Source organism: Perca flavescens, chromosome 15, assembly GCF_004354835.1.
Source record: "Perca flavescens isolate YP-PL-M2 chromosome 15, PFLA_1.0, whole genome shotgun sequence".
NCBI classification, from domain to species: domain Eukaryota; kingdom Metazoa; phylum Chordata; class Actinopteri; order Perciformes; family Percidae; genus Perca; species Perca flavescens.
Genome location: NC_041345.1, coordinates 21,312,169 through 21,331,818, shown reverse-complemented (window position 1 = coordinate 21,331,818; position 19,650 = coordinate 21,312,169). Strand labels below are relative to the sequence as shown.

Here is a 19,650-nt window from a genome sequence, read left to right as displayed (position 1 = left end):
AAATGTCCAGTTTATTGGTGACAGGAAGAGTTGCCACTTTAATTATTGTCTAAATATTGCGTTTTAATAAGGAAAACAAAAAGTACATTTTGCAGTAAGGTCTATGGTCAACAAAACAGAAGGGTCCTCAAAGCTTAAAAGAAGCTTCAAGTCTATTTTACAGGCAACATACGATCAAACCCTCCCATGTTTGACGAATAAATTGTGAAGAAATGTATTTAGTTTGTATTTTTGGTGTGTACCTGCTCCCAGGAAACCACAACTCTATCACACACACACATACACACACACACACAGTCATGACAGGAACTGCACAGGAAAAGCCTTCAGATACGCATCACTTTCCTTTTGAATCTGATAACACAGGGTTCCTCTGTAGCTTAACTTTTGACTTTACATCACCATTTCAGTAATAACAAGATGAAGATAGTCAGTCAGTGTGTCACAGCAGACGTTAGTGTATAAACACAAACTTCTGAATGAAACAAGAAATGATGATGTAGCTCCATCTGCTGGTTTACAATACAACACTTTATTGTACAAGTAGTTTGATTCTTCCATCAATATTAAGTCATTAAATTATACATATACATACATCATTAAAAACACTGTGATTAAAAATATGTTCAAGTATTCATAAGTTAATTTTAATATTTAAGTTTTTTTCTTTACCTGCTTTTTCATTTTATTTACAATTAATCAGAAATGAAGGTATATACTGTAAAGTCTGACATTGAAGTCTGATACTGATATAAAGAGAAAATTAACTGAATTGAAAAAATGAATTTACATGAGTTGATGAGTTATAGAAATGTAAAAACTGGAAGAGCTCCTGGTTAACGCACCCCAAATCAAGACGGGTAAGATGAGTAGGCTACTAATATGTTAAGACTCAAACTTAAAAGCGCTGATTCTTGGCATTTAATAAGCTGCACATTATTAATAGTAACAATTTGTATTCAGTGTAATAAATGAATGCCAAATAAACGACTTTAAATAGTCTAATTAGGGGTTTGACGAGACGAGACACAAGATTGAGTTCACGAGACACTTTTTTACAGAAAACTTCAATGAAGAAATAAGACCTTTTATTCAATCAAAAGTCACAAAATGACAACTGAGCACTGAAAGGTTTTGCCACAAACTGAAATGACTGGCTTCTCTCCTTTATAACTAACAGTTACACTGTTACTTATTCCATATGTATGGTGGAGAGATAAGGCCGTTTTACAGTCGCCGTAGCTAAGCTCGCGCGCGCCAATGTGACATCAAAATGACATAGATCTCGCTGGCTCTGGTCGCGCACTCAAAAGCGGAAACAGGAAGCATGAACGAGCTCGAGAGCAACCGGATGCCAAGACTCTCAGAGTTACTGCCAGTCTCTCTTGTAAACTTAGTGGGTTAAGATGAGTTCTTTTATTGTGAATGAAAGGCTTGATCCGACTCCGACAAAGTAGGTCATCGAATCAAATCGAAGCATTGACGTCAATGCTTCTGCCAGTTTGGCCGTTGTTTACCTTTTTCTTCTTCTTCTAGTCTGTAGAAATAGCAAATTAGCACCACCTCTGTTCAGGAGAACACTAGTGTGACACAACTAGTGTCGCAACCACCACACACGAGTATCAACAGTTACGGCGCTCCCATGACGTCACAATGGCGCTTGACAGCTCGGCTCCCGCGAGTATACCCCACGTTATAGTCTCTTCACTCAGAGAACTTCTGCAACAGTAAACTCGGAGTCAACTTTGGAGAATGGCCAGGGGATTTTCTATGCTAATTTCAAGGCTGCTGCTCTGCACTTTTTACCTCCACGAGAAATCTCATCCCGTTTAATCTTGCAAGATCTTGTGGGGACAATATCTCGTCCCACCTCTAATTCTAATATGAAATGATATCAGTTAATAATTGCTATTTGTAACTTCAAAGATCCTACAGTCATGGACAGATTATGAGACAATGGGCCCCTGGATACAGACATGTACGAGGCCCCCAACCCTCCTACACAGGAACAAGACCCCCTGACTGAAAGAGACACACAATTACTATAAATGAAACCGATACTTTCCCTTTGTATTAGGTTTGTGTCTCTTTGTGTTGTTGTGGTGAGTCTGGTTTTAGTCATTTTGAGTCTCTTTGTGGTCTTTATCCTCCTCTTTATGCTTCTCTTTTTAGTCAATTTGAGTCTTGTTTTAGTCATTTGCATCTCTTTTCAGTTTTTTTTTTTGCATCTCTTCGTGGTTGTTGTACATGTTGTTGTAGTTGTTAAGCATTTCTCTCCCACAAGAAATGGCTGGCATTAGGCCCATTCATTAATCCACCCATAACACTAACAAGCCAACTTCTTATCACTTTTCTGAGTCTGGTACGGGGGTCACCAGAAGTAGCCAATCAGATTTCAGCGGGCAGTGCCACCCCTCTGGGCCACACCCCTGCAGCAGATGTTTGTCAGTAGCGTCCCATCTCTGAAGCAGTAGTGCGTGCGTGCACATTGCAGAAGTATTGTTAAGACTTTACACTGCCGAACCACTTATAGATTTTTTTGTATCGTTTCACACTCTTCACTCAAGTGTTAGTTCCCTATTTGTACATTTCTTTGTAATGCTGTGCAAGTCAGTTTTGGTTATAGTTTTGTCATAAAAACATGTATGATTCGTCCAATAAAACACGTTGTCCAGGATCCAAACTCGGATGTTGTTTCCTCTGATGCCTTGTGTTTCCTTAATGTTAGGAAGTGTTGCTGATGACCTTCCTTTTTCGTAGAGACACCAGGTCATAAAACGGGTCTTTGGTGATGCTTGCCCTGAAAGAGAAGATTAAGATTCAGTTCAAAACAAAGTAGTAGTAGTAGTTTTGCCTGTCGTTTGTCACACCAGTGACCAATTCCCCAGCACTGTAGTCATTGTCAGTGCTAACGTAGTCTCGCATTGCCAGACCTTCCTCCACAGCGCTGCGGAGGAGGGTCTGGGAGAAAAACGTACTCTGGTTTTTTGGCATTTCTTTAAACCAATCCTATAGTCTTGGGCGGTGCTAGGCGCAGAGCTACGGTGCCTCTGCAAAATAGCCTCGGGAAGGAACTTGTTTTGGTATACGTTCAAAAATTGTTTGATTGGACAGATAGTCTAGCTAGCTGTCTGGATTTTACCCTGCAGAGATCTGAGGAGCAGTTAACCATAGTCCTCATGAATCAAGTTAAAAATTACAACACAAAGAAAGCGGAAGGTAACAGACATCCGGCCAAAAAGAGTGAAATCCAGCGGATTTTCCGTCGGGAACGGAGCAATCCCAGAAGTGGAACGCCGTGGATATAGGCTAGTGCTGCAATAGCTAGGGCTGCAACTAATTGTTTTCATTATTGATTCATCTCTTCATTATTTTTCACTTAATCAATTAATGGCTGAGTCCGTAAAATGTTAGAAAGTACTAAAAAATGCCACAATTTCTAAATGAATAAATAAACCAAATTTGCTAAACTAAGATGGTGAACCTGCTTAGCACTGTCACTGTGAGCATTTGGCTTAAAGCACCTCTGTGCCTTAGTACAGCTTCACAGAGATTGATGCCACTCTCATGTTTGTTCGATAGGAAGCTACAGCCATCAGGCAGTTATCTGAGCTTAGCGTAAACACTGGTCCAAACGTAACCAAACACCCACCTTTAAATCTCACCAATTAACCCATTATATCTCGTTTTTTTAATATGTACATACCTGATTTGTATAAAAATGACATAAATTTCAAACATGAATTTCTTGGCTCTGAGCAGTTGCTGGGCAACCAGCTGAGACTCCAAACCCAGTCAGGTGCACAACTAACCGTAAAACTAAGCTGCAGTTTCAGATTTAAGATGGCAAATGTGAAGGTTTGGAGGTCAGCTGATTTTTATCCTGACAGACTTTGTTGCTTGTTTGAACTCTCTGTGATCACGTGTTATTCTATCTTAAACCTTGACAAACACGGCTCAGTGAGGACACGTGGCCTCTCACATGTTCTCCATTGACAGCTCTCACCTGATCGCTTCTATCCAGGCGTCCCGTTCTTCTGCACTGGCTGCACTGAGCTTATAAGACTGGTGTTTACCCTGAACCACTCGGCCTTTGTTCTCCGTCTTGCAGGCCTTGATTTTTTGTCCTTTGGGGTTATATAACTCCAGACAATACTGTTCAAACACACAAGCAGACACATATGTGGCACTGTTACAATGTGCATATGCTTTCTGTTTATTTTATTAGTCTTCTGATAGCCTCGTGACTCACTGTTTGAGCACTTGTGTTAGAAATTTATTCCGCAGCTGCTGTATGATTCATTTTAGCAGATTATTTGTGTGTTGAAGCTCAACACTCCTACATAATGGTGATCCCAAAAGTAAAAGATACTCTACCGGTTTGTTTGTGTCTTGTAGATTCCTGACACACAGATTCTCCAGAGGAATAATCCCGATTGGGTCTTTATCCTGCAGAAAGAGGAAACGGATATTAAATACAGATTTGACCTTTTGACCATCAGTAGGAAGTTTTACATTTACATATTTTGTATATTTTTTAGCAGCGTAAAGATAGATTCTTACTGTGGTGAATTCAAAGTAGTACAAGCAGCTGTCTGTCAAAATGAACCACCTCCTTTTCCAGGTTTTAACTCGTCCACCTTCAACAAGAAAAAAACAATTTAGAGCGAAAAAAAAGATTTAGTTGTAATTTCCTCTGACAGCCTTTTAGATAACTCCGATTATTGTCTGTGTGGTACAAACGTCATCATCTCACCGATTTTAAGGAGCCAGCCTTCTCTGTCTGGATTAAAAAACGTCAGCGTGAGGTCGTTCCCATCATCCTCTGGGATTTTGAACGGCTCACTGCGGATGCTCGCGTACAGTTTCTGGAAGAGAATGTAAAACATTTTAGTTTTTGATTTTTGATGGATTCGAGGAATTTTGCTCAGAAAAAATAGATAGATCCACATTGGGAAAGCCCTGCAGTGACCATTTTGCCTACCAGATAGTATGTTCAAAAATAAACATTGTGACGAGCATCCATGGTCAGAATGAAAATCCAGAAGATTGGAGATAATGAAAGAATAAAAGTACCCCAAAACGTATCTCCAATTCCTCTCTTCTGATGTGTATACAAGGCATTGCGTAACCAAGATGAAAACATTTTTTGGACCACCTTAATAGATAATATTTTAGGATTTTTTAAATGTTTTTAGCAGTGATATATTTCACTGAGGATTTCAAGTTTAGTATTAGGTATTTGTAAAAAGTAGAAAAGTAGAAACAGAATGGAAACTACAAGGTCTCCCAAAATGGGAACACTCAAGTAAAATGAAACTGAACTATATTTGTGGATTTTAATGATTCAGATTCTCTTCACTTTGAGTAATTTCTCTCTTTACTGTAAATAATGCCGACAATCATTGTTGTCCCACACCCCCGCCCTCCACCCCATGTCATGGGACCTTTAAATAAGCAAAATTGCTTCGAGCTCTATATTTTAGAATGAAGAAAGAGATAAAGATAGTTTCTGTGTGTGTGTTTCTATCTTCGCCTTGGTAGTGGCTTTCAAGATGTCGTTCTGTCTGTCCGCCACTTTGGTCAAGACTGAAATATCTCAATATCTATTAGATGGATTGCCATGCAACTTAGTACATACATTCATGTTCCCCAGAGGATGAATTTTAATCATCTGACTTTTCCTCTACCCCCACTTCCATTAACTACTAAAAATTGGTATCGGTATCTGCCTTGAAAAAACAGTATCGGTCGATCCCTAATTTCCATCAGCCTCAGCTGTACCCTGCTAATTAACAAAGGTTAGCAGTATTTGAATGACTGTTTTCTGATTAGTTTAGTGACCAACATGAGTTTATTATGATATTATTAATAGGACATTATTAAGACACTGGTATTGGTAATAGTAGCAGACCGTGAGCAGCTCTGTGGGCAGGTCCTCCCCGTGGTTGATTCCTCTGTTCATGGAAACAAACCGCTGCAGACTGGGCTTGTCTTTTACATTAGGGTTGTGGAGACTCGTGTTGAGCATGATGATGGAAAAAGACAGGATGTAGCACGTGTCTGTTACACACACAAGCACACAACACACACACACACACACACACACACACACACACACACAGAATGCAGAAAACCACAGTTAGTTGTCTTCAGCTGTAAATTACCCCCATTAAAATTAATATGTATCTGTGAAGGCTGCCTGAGCAAAAACACTTAAACTGAACTATCTTTTTTACTTTGATCAGTGAAGGAGAGATTATATGTTAGTGTGGCTTCACTCTTGTTTTGTAGCAGGAAACAGTGGACAACTTGTCTTTGAGAGGCTTTTATGAAATTAATTTAACAGTAATGAAACCTGGACTGCCCGAGAAAGTGAATCGGGCGAGACACATCGCCTTTGTTGTTTTTGTTACCTGTGGATTGGAAGACACCTGGGTTACAGTCGCAGTAGCGAGTTGCAAACGCCTCCATCATCCTGTCAATCTTCTGAGCTTCTCCCGGGAGACGAAAGCTCCATAGAAACTGCCTGCAAGACCGCAGAGGTGTCAAAAAAAAACTCACTCACGCAATGTCAAACACATGCTGGTAAGCAGGAAGAGGATTTCTACATCGGACTAAACCAGAGTAAAGGTAAAAACTGCTGCAACATGTCATGCTGACTTTCAAAGTTATGAACAACAAACCTCAGCGCCTGCACCAGATTCAGGTCTGAGAATTCATGCAGGCCCACAAACGCCTTCAGTGTCTGCAGATGCATTTCCTCCCTGTAAGTAAGGCAAGAAAATAATAACAATCATCATACCTGAAATGGGAGGTACATTCTAAAAATAAAAGGTCAATAAATAAACAAGAACAAAAGTGGGGATCAGACAGTTTGAAAACAGTGAAATGGAAAAACTGAGCTAAAGATATAGATATAATCCTCTCCAAGCTGACTAAAGTCTCTCCGTTCTATCAGAGGTTCTCCATTTTTTATCAGCCAAGGAACCCTTATATGATACAGGGGACCCCCTGATGTATTTCCCTTAAAAAATTGACTTTATTTATTTTTTACACTTCTATAGTCTTAGTTATGTGAAAAAACAAAACAAGAGAAATGAATTAGAAAGATTTTCAATATGTAATAAACACATTTGCAGATTCTGAGAGGTATACATTTGTTAAAACGTAATCTATGAACTATTATGGATTATTTGTTGATCTATAAAGCCTTTTGTAAAAATAAGTAATCACTGCCCTAGATAATAATACAGTGTACTGTGTCACCAAGCTTGATCTTTTTTTTCTAGATTTCAGGGGAACTGTGATATTTTACATTTTCATGTTGGGCAAAAGGTTATAAAACAAAAAAGGAGCAACAACAACAAAAAACAACAACGTTTTCTACTGAAACATAAAAGTAAAAGTAGGCCTATAAAGTCTCCCAAAATCAAATATTTGAGTACCAGAATCAGAAAGGTTCCTGTCAGATTTTGGACCTGAAAAATGTAACATCTGATGTCACATCTGCATTCTACAGCAAGTGACCAGGTATATACAGGTGTTATTCAAGATTCAATTTCCTCACAACTCTGCATCTTCCAGCACTGTCTGTGTTCAGCGATGGACGCGGTTTACTTTCAAAGAAGAGATGAGAAATATGTGACTGAAATGTCGATCGAGATCTTAGTCAGCTGGATCAGATTAAGATTTGCAGCACTGGACAACGTTTAGTGAACTTAAACACACATCTGGAAATACAATGTGTGCTGCCTATAGGGCTGAAACGATGCTAAATAATTTGCCTCGAAGCTTCATGTAACTAACGTTGTACGACTCACTGTTTCCGCACGGATGATTATTACTAGTGCACAACGGGCTGACGCTGGACCATTGACGTATGCGCTGGACCATAGCAAAGAATTTCTGACCATAGACAGTGGACACAAGACTGACGGCGTAGATTACAAAATGAAGGAAGAGCGCGAAAATAGTGAGGGCCTAAGAGAAGAGACAGGCAAGAGAAAACGACACAATGTTTGGGATCATTTTAAGCTGCAAAAAAAAAAAAAAAAACTCTGTACAGTGTGTCCGTTGTAAAATCAAACTAGCTTACCACAATGACAGGGTGTCAGTGCTACATCATGTCAGTAGAAACCATCCAGTCTACTCATCCATTCTACGCGACACAAGGTAACGAGTCTCGCTTTTCCAGACCATCCTCCACACACTGCGAAGGGTTACAAAGGTAACGTCCACCTTGCTGTTTTACACAACTACAGCATGCTACTTTGCAAATAGAGATGTTTTATAAACAAACTAAAAAGCGAAAGCTGTCGGTTTGTAGTCTAACTGTTTAATCTTGAAATTTTTACAAATTATTGTAAACTTAGCTGCTGCCTGAGACAAACCAGCCCCTCCCCCATGGAGCGGTTAACCTCATGGCTACTTAATATGCACGTGAATGACGTCATCGGACCATGCCGGTGATGTCTGCTTAGTATAAATGATCTTTGGCTTGGTCTATCTCCTCACTCAGTATTAGCCTTCAGGAAATGTGTCCCCCCTGAAGAGTGTAGTTGAATAGCCCTGCTGTAAGCTTTGTACAGTCACTATCACCTGGGCTCAGTGAACAGCTCTTTTGCATATCCAGTGTAAAGAGCCATGAGGCAAGAAGGAGAAGGGGGCGAAAAAGATTTACATTCGGGCCACCAAAAATGTATTTGGGCCAACAGAATAAGGGGCTTGGTGGCCCATGCGGTTAGTGCTTAAAATATTAGCATCCATCCCTGTTATTTAGGCAATACAAATGTAGCTTTTTCTAAAAAAGGAAACCTCTCTTTTGTATTATTTTACTATTGTTGTTACTGATACCTAGAAATCTAGACGCACCCCAGCAAATTTAATTTGCAGCCAGGGGGGTCTCTCCGTTGGCGGGCTTATGGCTGCTGGGAACAGTGGTCTTCTGGACTCCAAGACTTGGAGTTAAGCTTTTCTTTGATAAAAGAACAAAGAGGCGCTGAAGTCATTCTTAAATAAGGAAGATGTGTTCGGAGTTTTGCCGACCGGATATGGCAAAAGTTTAATCTATCAACTACCTTCACTACCTTCTTCGTTGCTCTGCCTGGTTGTAGCGCTATCCTATTACGTGCAGAGGGAATTTGAAAGACAACCGTTTATCCCGCCCCTCGGATTGAGCCCTGTCAATGGTGAGTTCCCAGACCCAACATCTTGATGCTAACTGATACTGTTACTGATACTGAAATAATTCTGAAACAATCGGTAAAATACTTGACTACTAAAATAATCAATAGCTGCAGCCCTAGCTTATTCAGTGATGGAAAGTAACAATGTCCTGCATTTTGCAGTTTATTTCAGTATGCTACTTTATACAGAAATGATTTGACAGATTTAGTGACTTTGTAATTAAGATTCTACATAAAAAGCCTGAAATACATATTACATATTATATTACATATAAACCATGCAGCGTTTCCCAACCGTTTTGGCTTGTGACTCAAAAAAACAAGTGTCTAGTCAAGGCATGTTTCAGATGTCTGTAAGTTGGTATCAGTTCCATCAAAGAGACATGTTCCCTCTAAACTTCTGGCATGGTTTTATTTACAGTAAATAACGTTTTGAGTCCCAAAGAATTAAAATGATCCAATTTCTCACAAAAGTCCCAAAAAGTATTACATTGTAAATGCAGGACTTTGTTTCTTCTTCTTTCCTCTCCCATTAATCACCTTGCAACCCCTCAGATTTATCTAGTGACCCTTAGGAGGGGCCTGATGCCTAGGTTGGGAACAGCTGGACTAAAATAGCTAACTAAGTAGTTAACAGTAGCTCCACCTTGAGCAGCTACATTAACATGCTGCTCTCACATTGATGCACCAGTCTTAAACATCTAATGATGTCATATATAATAATAGTCCTTTTGATAGTTTTTTACATTTGGCTGATAATACTTCTGAACATTTACTATGTAGGATTTTGAATGCAGGACTTTAATTTAAAATTAATTATTTCTACATTGTTGCACCAGTACTTTTGCTTAAGGTAAAGGGTTTCTGAGTACTTCTTCCACCGCTGCCGTTGTCTGGTTGGTGATCTAAATTAATTATTTAGCTTTTTTCCTGCCTCTTTATGAAGACCAGCTTCTTGTCTCAATTTGGCATCAGAGTATATTTCAGCTTTGACTTTACTCTGCGTCCAAGTGACATCCACATGTTCCTACCCAGATCACTTGTGTGCTAGTCTTGCATTGTCAGACCTACCTCCACAGGGCGTGGAGTAAGATCTGGCTACACCACACACACATTCTGGAATAGGAAAAAAAACGCTCTGGGTTGTTTGCATTTCTTTAAACCAATCACAATCATATTGTGCGACGGCAATAAGTTCCGGACACAGGGGCAGTGGCTCTGCAAAATAGTCTCTGAAAGAACTTGTTCTAGTGGAACACATGTACCGTGCAAAAGAAAACGCCACATACAATATTTTTAAAAATACAGTAGCGTAAACGTAATTTGCTCTCACCAGTGAATTGCCGTGTGTACTTCGTCCACAGCTATCCTTACACCATTGGTCCCAAACGTCCCAGTTAAAGCCGTAAACATATTCTTTGTAAATCTTTACAATCATTTACCGAAAGTACCAAGCAGGACTGCCTTGTTGCACGATCCAAATTTTCTTCAAAACTTGCCATTTTCAGTGTGTAGCTTGCTAGTTTGTTGTTTCCCGTTGTGAAGGGATTTTAGGAGCGGCATCAAGCAGAGAACGGAAGATGAGGGGCAAAGCCTGACATCTGGTGCATGAGCCTTTATCCTGGAAATGTACGTCCGTTGATCCAGACTACTTTTGTGCATACTGTACCTTTCTCCCAAGAAGTTGCCGATGGCGGTCTTGTTCAGTCCCTCCTCTTTGTAAAGAAACTCGGCCACCGACTCTGCTCGCCATTCCAGGAGGTCATTTTCAACCAGGTAATGGACACCCTGAAGGAAGAAGAAGGGCAGGAGTAGGATTTTTAAAGTATTTGGAAACCAGAGGGGTATTGCACAAAACCAGGATAAGGGATTAAGCCGGGATATTCCAGTTATCCTGGATGAATTTAGCCTTGACTCGGTTTCACAAAAGCAGAGGCACCTAAGTTACCATGAAGATTTATTCTGTGCAGCTAGCCTGGTCCCGATCAGGCTAACAGCCAGGAGACTTTTCTGTTCACTCAGCAGTGGGTTTACCTTATTATTATCAGCCTGCATTAAAATACAACAGGTGCATATTGTTGTTCAGTTAAGCACTATTATTATTTAAAGTTGTGACCATTATTTTTATAATTATTCACGTGACAGTCTTTGTTACTGTTATGTTGCTGTTTGAAAACTGCTGTTCATATTGTTAGAAGTTTGGTGAATATTTTATGGCAGTTGGCAGAGATGATTAGAAAAGGCTGATACAGTTGCAAATGTGTTTTTAAATGAAGTCTGTGTTGAAGGACAATATATAAAGTGCTATACACGGGTTAGTGGTTGTAACAATGGCAGACTGGTCATAGACCAATACACCTTTAATTATTTTAGATGATTTATTTATTTTTGTATTCTTTAACAAAGGATTATGTATGTTCCTCTTCCATGTGCATTTAATTTGGCATTCTTAGCAAACAATGTGTGCTCTCTCCAGTGAACTGCAATTTGGGAGGAATGTACAATTACAAAAACCTATCCTTATTGTACAATCCTCCTTAATCATAGTCTTAGTTCACTGGACCAGTAACTATATAGTGTTGTAGGCTACTGTACATTCATGAAACCACAGGGAGAGGACATCTCAATGGTTTTTGCCCTTATATTTTGCTGAGGGGAAGAATAACTGATGAATACACTGTGTTGCAGTCATGTTTACAGTGTGCATTCAATTTATCACTTAATTATCTTTTATAGTTTCTGGTTTTCAATCGAATTTCTTCAGTGTCTTTTCTATGTTGATATATAGGAGGAAGCAAAGCATATAATATGTAAAGAAGGAAACAAAAAACGGGAAAAGAAATAATAAAAAAAAAAACCTGAGAAAGAGCATTGCAGAAGTGGACCGACTGAATGATAGTCTAAAAATATACATGTACGAACTACTGCTCTTAAATTATACCATTCAAGGAGTAAGGCTAATTATTTACACAAACGAACTGTTGTACACTTTGCCTGAAAAGCGAGCAGAGGAAGTTAATATGACTTAAGTAATTTATATTTTAGCCCGTACGAGAGAGAGGGAGAGACAGAGAGAGATATGTACGCATCATAGGCCTATTCTAGCATTGTAGATTAGTGGTTGTAATTGATCTTCATGGTATATTCCCTGCATAACATTAGGCTGTCTTCTCCCCACTTTGAAGACAAAGAGTACAACTGTTCATTTGTGCAAATGTTCAGTTCAGAGCAGTGGTCAGTTAATGTATATGTTTAGGCTACTTACGCATTCAGTCGGTCTGTGATCGTTTCTTTTTCACAAGTAATGTGTTTCACGTTGTCATAGCCGTGAATGTGCATCTATCCGAATTACTTCAGCCTGGCTCGACCTAGTCGCTCCTCCTCAGCCTGGCTTGGCCGTCGTGAAACGCACCAAGCCAGGATGCACAGATTAGACTAGGTCAAGCCTCGCTTTATTGGTTATCCTGGATTTTTAAATTCTACTTTTGTACAATACCCCCCAGGAGCATGCAAATTAGTAATGTCATGTTTACACACAAAAACTTATGTTTTATGTAGTGTAGCGGTTGTTAAGCTATAGTGCATAGTTTCTGTCTCCCCCATGAGGAATTTTAAGTAATGACAACAAAATTGTAGGGCTGTCGACATGATACAAGCCTTCTGTGATCGCGCACGTGCCCCAGCCTTCCTCCACACAGTTGCTAGTACACAAGGAGGACACGGAGGATTAAAAAAACATGATGGACTCTTCAGAAGAGGTAATTGTCTTCACTCGAGTGACTTTCTGTGCGCGAAAGTTGCCGGACGACACGCTGAGAAATACAGGGAGTTTTGTGGAGCCGATAGTCTTGATTAGCTTTGTAGCAACTCATTTTGCAATGGCTTACGGACGTTCATTAATATCAAAAAGGTACGCACTAAAGCTTTAAGGGTTCAATCTGGCCCATTTGGCTTTGATTAAAGTTTAAATGGTCAGTCATTTAATCAAAGGTTTTATATGTGTCTTTAAACTTACAGGACAGGAATAAGTACCACAGCAAGCTTTTATGCCAAAGCTTGCTGTGGCAAAGCTAAATTATTATCAGTAGAGGTCGACCGATTCATCGGTTTTGCCGATTAATCGGCACCGATAGTTGATTGGTGGAACTATCGTTATCGGCAAAAAACCATACAGATAGTTTTTCCTGGTTTCGTCCGTTGCTGGAGCGGCTGAGAAGCACACGCTGTCATTCATTACACAGTACACGAGAGCTGAGAAGGGTCTGCTGGCATCATGCATTACAATAGCGGCCTCTAGAGGCAAAATAAAAACTATCACTGATGCCTCGTGTTGTTTATTTTTGACACATGTTACTGCGCGCTGCACGGAGTGCACATGCTGTGCGGAGAAGGCTGACATCAGATGCACGTTTAAAGCCTCGAAAGCAAAAAGGTATACAGTACATTTTGTCATATCATTATACAGTTATTAATTTGTTGAATATATGCTGCATTAGTAGAGAAAGAACAGCACAACAGTATGTTTGTTTGCTTTCGAGGCTGAGATGACGCTAAACATTAGTAGTAGGCTAACTAACCTCAAGCGGTTAAACACTGACAAAAATAAACGCAAGTCCGACCCAAATCGTCCACGATCCGTCTAGTGGCTGCCGCTGGAGAATCGACAGCGCAGTCATTTTAAAATGCTCAGCGGAGGAGCATCAACAACTGCCCGAAAGCACGGTGGCCTTAGCTAGCTATATGGTGGAGCGAGATAGAGAGTGAGTGAAGAGAGGGAGCGTTATATGGTGGAGAGAGATAGAGAGAGACTGAAGAGAGAGAGCGTTATATGGTGGAGAGAGATAGAGAGAGACTGAAGAGAGGGAGCGTTATATGGTGGAGAGAGATAGAGAGAGACTGAAGAGAAGGAGCGTTATATGGTGGAGAGAGATAAAGACTGGAGAGAGAGAGCGTTATAAGGTGGAGAGACATGGAGAGAGACTGGAGAGAGAGAGCGTTATATGGTGGAGAGACAGAGAGAGAGAGAGCGCCCAGCAGCGCTAGAACAAAGCTGTGACTCATTGAAATAGTGAAACGTGTTTTTGCCAATTCATCTCTAGAAATGCGACTGTAGCAAGCATGTCACTATCATTAACGTTATCCACATTTATATTTACACGCAACAAATGATATATCCAGCTTCAAAAAAGTCTAAAAGTCGGAAGTTAGAACGAATGCACTGTGCAAAGAGTGGTTGCTAAGGAGACGATACACAGTGTTGAGTTCTGTTGACAGTTGAGTTGAGTTCCGTTGCTCTGATTGGTTGTAGGTCTATCCAATGAATGCAGAGGCATTTTTTTTTCCTGGTTCGGTTGGAACACGCCCCATAATCACAGCCCAATGGAGCAGTTTCAGACTCACATTCTGACTAGAATCTGAGTAGGACCCAAGGGGGTAAGCTTCGCTTCAGAACTCGAGCCATCATGGCGCCATTTTGTTGCTAACTGGCCATCACCTCCTGTTAGCATTCCGCTGACCGCCATTTTTTTTTTACGTCACTTGACTGCGAATAACTTTACATCTGAAGCGTTTAAAGACTCTATTTGTCCGTTGTTTAGTTCCAAAGAAACACGACAATGTATAAAAGGCTCCATTACCTTGTACCTCACGTTATGGCTCCGTAGCAGACGTTTTTGTAAAAATAGGCTACCGATTGTGTCATAACCAAGTGACTTACTGTCGCATAGTAGAGGAATTACCGTATAGTACAGGAGAAGCTCGCAGGCAGTTTCGACTTACATGAGATGTTTAGGTTTAATTACTAATGTTAACTAGCATGTTAGTGATCAATAATTAGCCTGTGCCCATGTTATCTCCTTACATACACCTATAGTCTCCGTATCTGTAAGATTGGGAATGATTGAGATTTCTCTTGGCACAGCTACCAGAAGACTTATAACTTTCATACACGTTGCTCACGTCACATTCTCTCAGTTGGAGGCTGCGCAGTAAAGCTGGCCATCACCGGAAAAGTGCTTCTATTGGTCCATTATATACTGTCTATGGTAGGACCACATCAGGTCTAAACCATTCTACAGAGAAGAATGGCGTCACTGTTTTGAGATTTGGCATACATTTGGGCCTTTTTTGAAGAAATGTAATGTTTGTCCTTTTATATGAATTATAATACTTTATTTTTGCACTGGATGACTCCAAATATGTAGGAGAACTGTTTTAGACAACACACATGCTTGTGTAGCATTGCTGTGGGTATAATATCAATAAATATGACATTATTATTTTGATTATTGGCAAAAGCGTCTAGTCTTTTTAGAAAAAAATTATGTATTTTGTCAACTGTTTTATCCAGTATCAATTCTAAATACTATCAGTCGATTAATTGGTTATTGGCAAATACGGCCCAACCTAGCTATCGGTATCGGTAAAATCCACTATTGTTCAACCTCTAATTATCAGCACTGCTACACAAGTCATATCACACATCAAGAAAGTTTTCTTCTTCTCCTTTTGAGTCACTGTCGTCATTACTCACTAGAGAAAGAAGATGAGAAAGGTTGAATAAATATTGCATGCTGTAATTTCTAAATCTCAGAGCTAGAACTTCAAAAGATGACCCTTTCTTCTGAGTGTGTACTCCGGCTGAGTAGTTCTTCACGAATCAATTGCACTTAAAAGATACCTTTAACCTCAATAAGTCTTAAAACTTCTCATCCTCCCACTCGTACATGTCCTGAGGCCTGAGCTCAGAGCGGTCACAAGCCGAGAGATTCAGTTTTGAACAGCGGACGCAAAGAGGAAGCAAACGAAAAAGACGGAGGTCGCGCTTCTGCACCACTTCAGGGAACAGGATGTGGTTTTTCTCGCTATTCAGTCATCCTCTGCGTCTGTGCACAGTTTGCATTTCTGCATATCTCTCTCACACACACACTCACGCACACACACACACACTGAAATCCACATCCGCTCTGTGTGGAGTTAAATTCGCTGTCATCTGGCTGTTGACCTTCAGATCCAGAGGAACTGAAGTCAGTGAAAGTACGATTACACCTAGTGTACCTTTACTGGGACTCAGAGTAACATTGTGTTTGCACTTAAAGCCTTTAAATCAAATGCCATGTAGCAAGTCTGAACCAAAGGATGATGTTACACACTTAGAAATCTCTAAAAGGTACTGTGTGTTGGTCAGGTGCACAAACACCTGCCTGTTAGAGTTTTAAGACACGCCTAAAACATGTTATACTATCAGAGCAAGAAATCAACTATCCATTAAATTCAATTTTTCCTGTTTATAGACCCAAAAATACAATGTAAACTCACTTTTTTGGGGTCCATGTTGAATTTCTTTTTCCCTCGTATGAATCTCCTGTTCCTCACAACATTTTTACTACAACAAAAGAAAAACAAATTTTCATTATAAATTAACATACTGCACAGACTTTTTAAATAATAAGTTTGTATTTGTTTCAATAACAAATGAAATGACAAACAACAAATGTTGAAAATGTGCTTGTTTCTTTTTTTGTTTTAAAAAGAAAGCAGAAAAGAAGGAGAAGGAAGCAAATTGGACAATTTACTTTTATTATATTATATGCTGTATACTACATATGCAAACTGTGTTTTTGCTTTGTCTCATGTACAATCGGTTTACTTTACATACTGTATGTTTGGACCTTTACATTACATGCAATAATAAAGAAACGTCAAACTCAAAACATTCAAGTTACTGAGGCTGAAAATGACATCATCAGAGTTAGGGCTGTGACAATACAGTGGGGGAAATAAGTATTTGACCCCTTGCTGATTTTGCAGGTTTGCCCACTTACAAAGAATGCAAAAATCTACAATTTTAATCATATGTACATTCTAACAGTGAAAGACAGAATCCCAAAGAAAATTCCAGAAAATCACATCATATGAATTTATTAAAATTGATAACCATCTGATGAGGAAAAACAAGTATTTGACCCCCTGGACAAACAGCAAGTATTCTGGCTCCTACAAGCCAGTTAGTCTTTCTTTAAGACACAGCCCCAATCCAAACCAATTGTCTACATCAAATACACCTGCCTCACCTCGTTACCTGTATAAAAGACACTTGTCAACACCCAAACAACCAGCATCCAAGATCACCACCATGGGCAAGACCAAAGAGCTTTCTACGGACATCAGGGACAAGATTGTTGATCTGCACAAGGCTGGGATGGGCTACAAGAGAATCAGAAAGCAACTTGGAGAGAAAAGATCAACTGTCGGTGCAGTTATCAGGAAATGGAAGAAGCACCACACCACCGCCAACCTCCCTCGGTCTGGGCCTCCACACAAGATCTTGCCTTGTGAGGTGTCCCTGATCATGCGAACGGTGAGGAATCATCCCAAAACCACAAGGGGGGAACTGATGAATCAACTGAAGGCAGCTGGGACCACAGTTACAAAAGAAACGGTTGGTAACACACTACGCCGTCATGGATTGAAATCCTGCAGCGCACGCAAGGTCCCCCTTCTCAAGAAGAAACATGTACAGGCCCGCATGAAGTTCGCCATTCACCACCTGGACGACTCAGAAGAGGCCTGGAAGAAGGTGATGTGGTCAGATGAGACCAAAAAGAACTTTTTGGCCTCAACTCAACTCGTCGTGTTTGGAGGGCAAAGAACACCGAGTACAACCCAAAGAACACCATCCCCACCGTCAAGCATGGTGGTGGCAACATCATGCTTTGGGGGTGCTTTTCAGCCAAGGGGACGGGACAACTCCATCGTATTGAGGGGAGGATGGACGGGGCCATGTATTGTGGAATTCTGGGCCGACATCTCCTTCCCTCAGTGAGAGAGCTGAAGATGGGTCGAGGATGGGTGTTTCAGCACGACAACGACCCTAAGCACACCGCCAAAGCAACAAAAGAGTGGCTGAAGAAGAAGCACATCAAGGTTCTGGAGTGGCCTAGCCAGTCTCCAGACCTGAATCAATTGAAAATCTTTAGAGGGAGCTTAAAATTGAGTTGCCAGGCGACAACCTCGGAACCTGAATGATTTGGAGGCTGTCTGCAGGGAGGAGTGGGCCAACATCCCTGCCGAAATGTGCACAAACCTTGTCACCAACTATAAAAACCGTTTGACATCTGTGCTGGCCAATAATGGCTTTTCTACAAAATATTAACATGCCGTTTGTCCAGGGGGTCAAATACTTGTTTTTCCTCATCAGATGGTTATCAATTTTAATAAATTCATATGATGTGATTTTCTGGAATTTTCTTTGGGATTCTGTCTTTCACTGTTAGAATGTACATATGATTAAAATTGTAGATTTTTGCATTCTTTGTAAGTGGGCAAACCTGCAAAATCAGCAAGGGGTCAAATACTTATTTCCCCCACTGTAACCGCATCACCGCAATACCGGCGGTGACGTGCCACTACCGCGGTCATGACGTCATCACCGCCATCACCATTTAAAAAAAAAGTTACAGGAGAACAGATATTGTGTGATATGACATATAATGAAAGCAATAATCATTGTGTAGTTTCCCTCATCGACTGTTCTATCCTACATTCAAGAGTTTATGGGGAGAAAAAAAAACGTAAGTTGCCCGTCACTTCAGCTTTGCACATGAGGATGGACAGTCCATTGAGCTGAGGTGGACGTGGACACATTAACGTTAACGCTGCAGTGTTTACCATTGCACATTAGCCTAGCAGCTAGCGGAGTTTCCTTCTGCTTATATAGCTTAATCCTGACAAAACCGAACGGTTGAATCTCAGCCTGCATGCACGTTTTGTAGCCTAAACAGAGCAGCTTATATTGGTTATCTTAGACAGAGCACTCTGTCTGCTCAGCTGCTAAGACCGCTGTGCTGTGAAGTGTCTGCCCTTGGCACGGTCGGCAAACCTTTTTTTTTTTTCTTTTTACTTTATTGACAATAGAGCTTTCTGAACTGTCTGTGGAATAGATCAACGGAGAGGAGAGAAAGCAGAGTGGCCATAAATGACAGCAAAACACAGTAAAGACTTGAGCTGAAATGGAAACACTGTGCTATGGGTTAAGCCGATGTTTTTCGGGGGTAACGCCATTCACTTTACCGGCAGTATTGACAACAGATAAAGCCACTGTGTCTTGAGAAGCTCAAGCTTGTTGTTTTATTGTTTACTTTACATCATCTTTGCTATCTCTTTTTCCTCTCGCTTTTCCTCACAGCGGCACTCATACGCTACTCTCCGTTACCGCTCACTCTCCACACAGGCACTGACGTTAATCACTTAAGGCCCCCTGCCATTCTCGCTCTAACTTACGCTACTCTTGTGGTTAACCGCCATACCGCGGTGATATGCTTCATCACCGCGATAAGAAAAATACTATACCGTCACAGCCCTAATCAGAGTATTTATTTTACCTGGCCCGTAGTTTAAATTATTTAAATGCTAATGCTATGAAACAGCCTATTGAAGGTTAGGGTATTTGGTATTTTGATAA

General features: G+C 40.4%; 1 protein-coding gene across 5 annotated transcripts in view; it reads right to left on the bottom strand.

Moving 5' to 3' along the window:
- Positions 1-2,213: 2,213 nt before the first annotated feature.
- LOC114568959 (cytohesin-4) overlaps positions 2,214-19,650 on the bottom strand; it is a 70,747-nt gene continuing 53,310 nt past the window's right edge. For 3 of the 5 annotated variants that reach the window (XM_028598650.1, XM_028598649.1, XM_028598651.1), the window contains exons 5-14: positions 16,506-16,572; positions 10,858-10,976; positions 6,687-6,767; positions 6,417-6,529; positions 5,915-6,063; positions 4,757-4,868; positions 4,564-4,640; positions 4,378-4,449; positions 4,007-4,155; positions 2,214-2,800 (exon numbers count right to left, since the gene is read on the bottom strand). In XM_028598650.1, coding sequence (XP_028454451.1) covers positions 2,725-2,800; positions 4,007-4,155; positions 4,378-4,449; positions 4,564-4,640; positions 4,757-4,868; positions 5,915-6,063; positions 6,417-6,529; positions 6,687-6,767; positions 10,858-10,976; positions 16,506-16,572 — 1,015 coding nt within the window. In that variant the 3' untranslated portion in view covers positions 2,214-2,724. Of the gene's footprint in view, positions 2,801-4,006; positions 4,156-4,377; positions 4,450-4,563; positions 4,641-4,756; positions 4,869-5,914; positions 6,064-6,416; positions 6,530-6,686; positions 6,768-7,570; positions 8,842-10,857; positions 10,977-16,505; positions 16,573-19,650 lie in introns of those variants that run through there. The other 2 variants (XM_028598652.1, XM_028598654.1) reach the window with 2 other exon arrangements.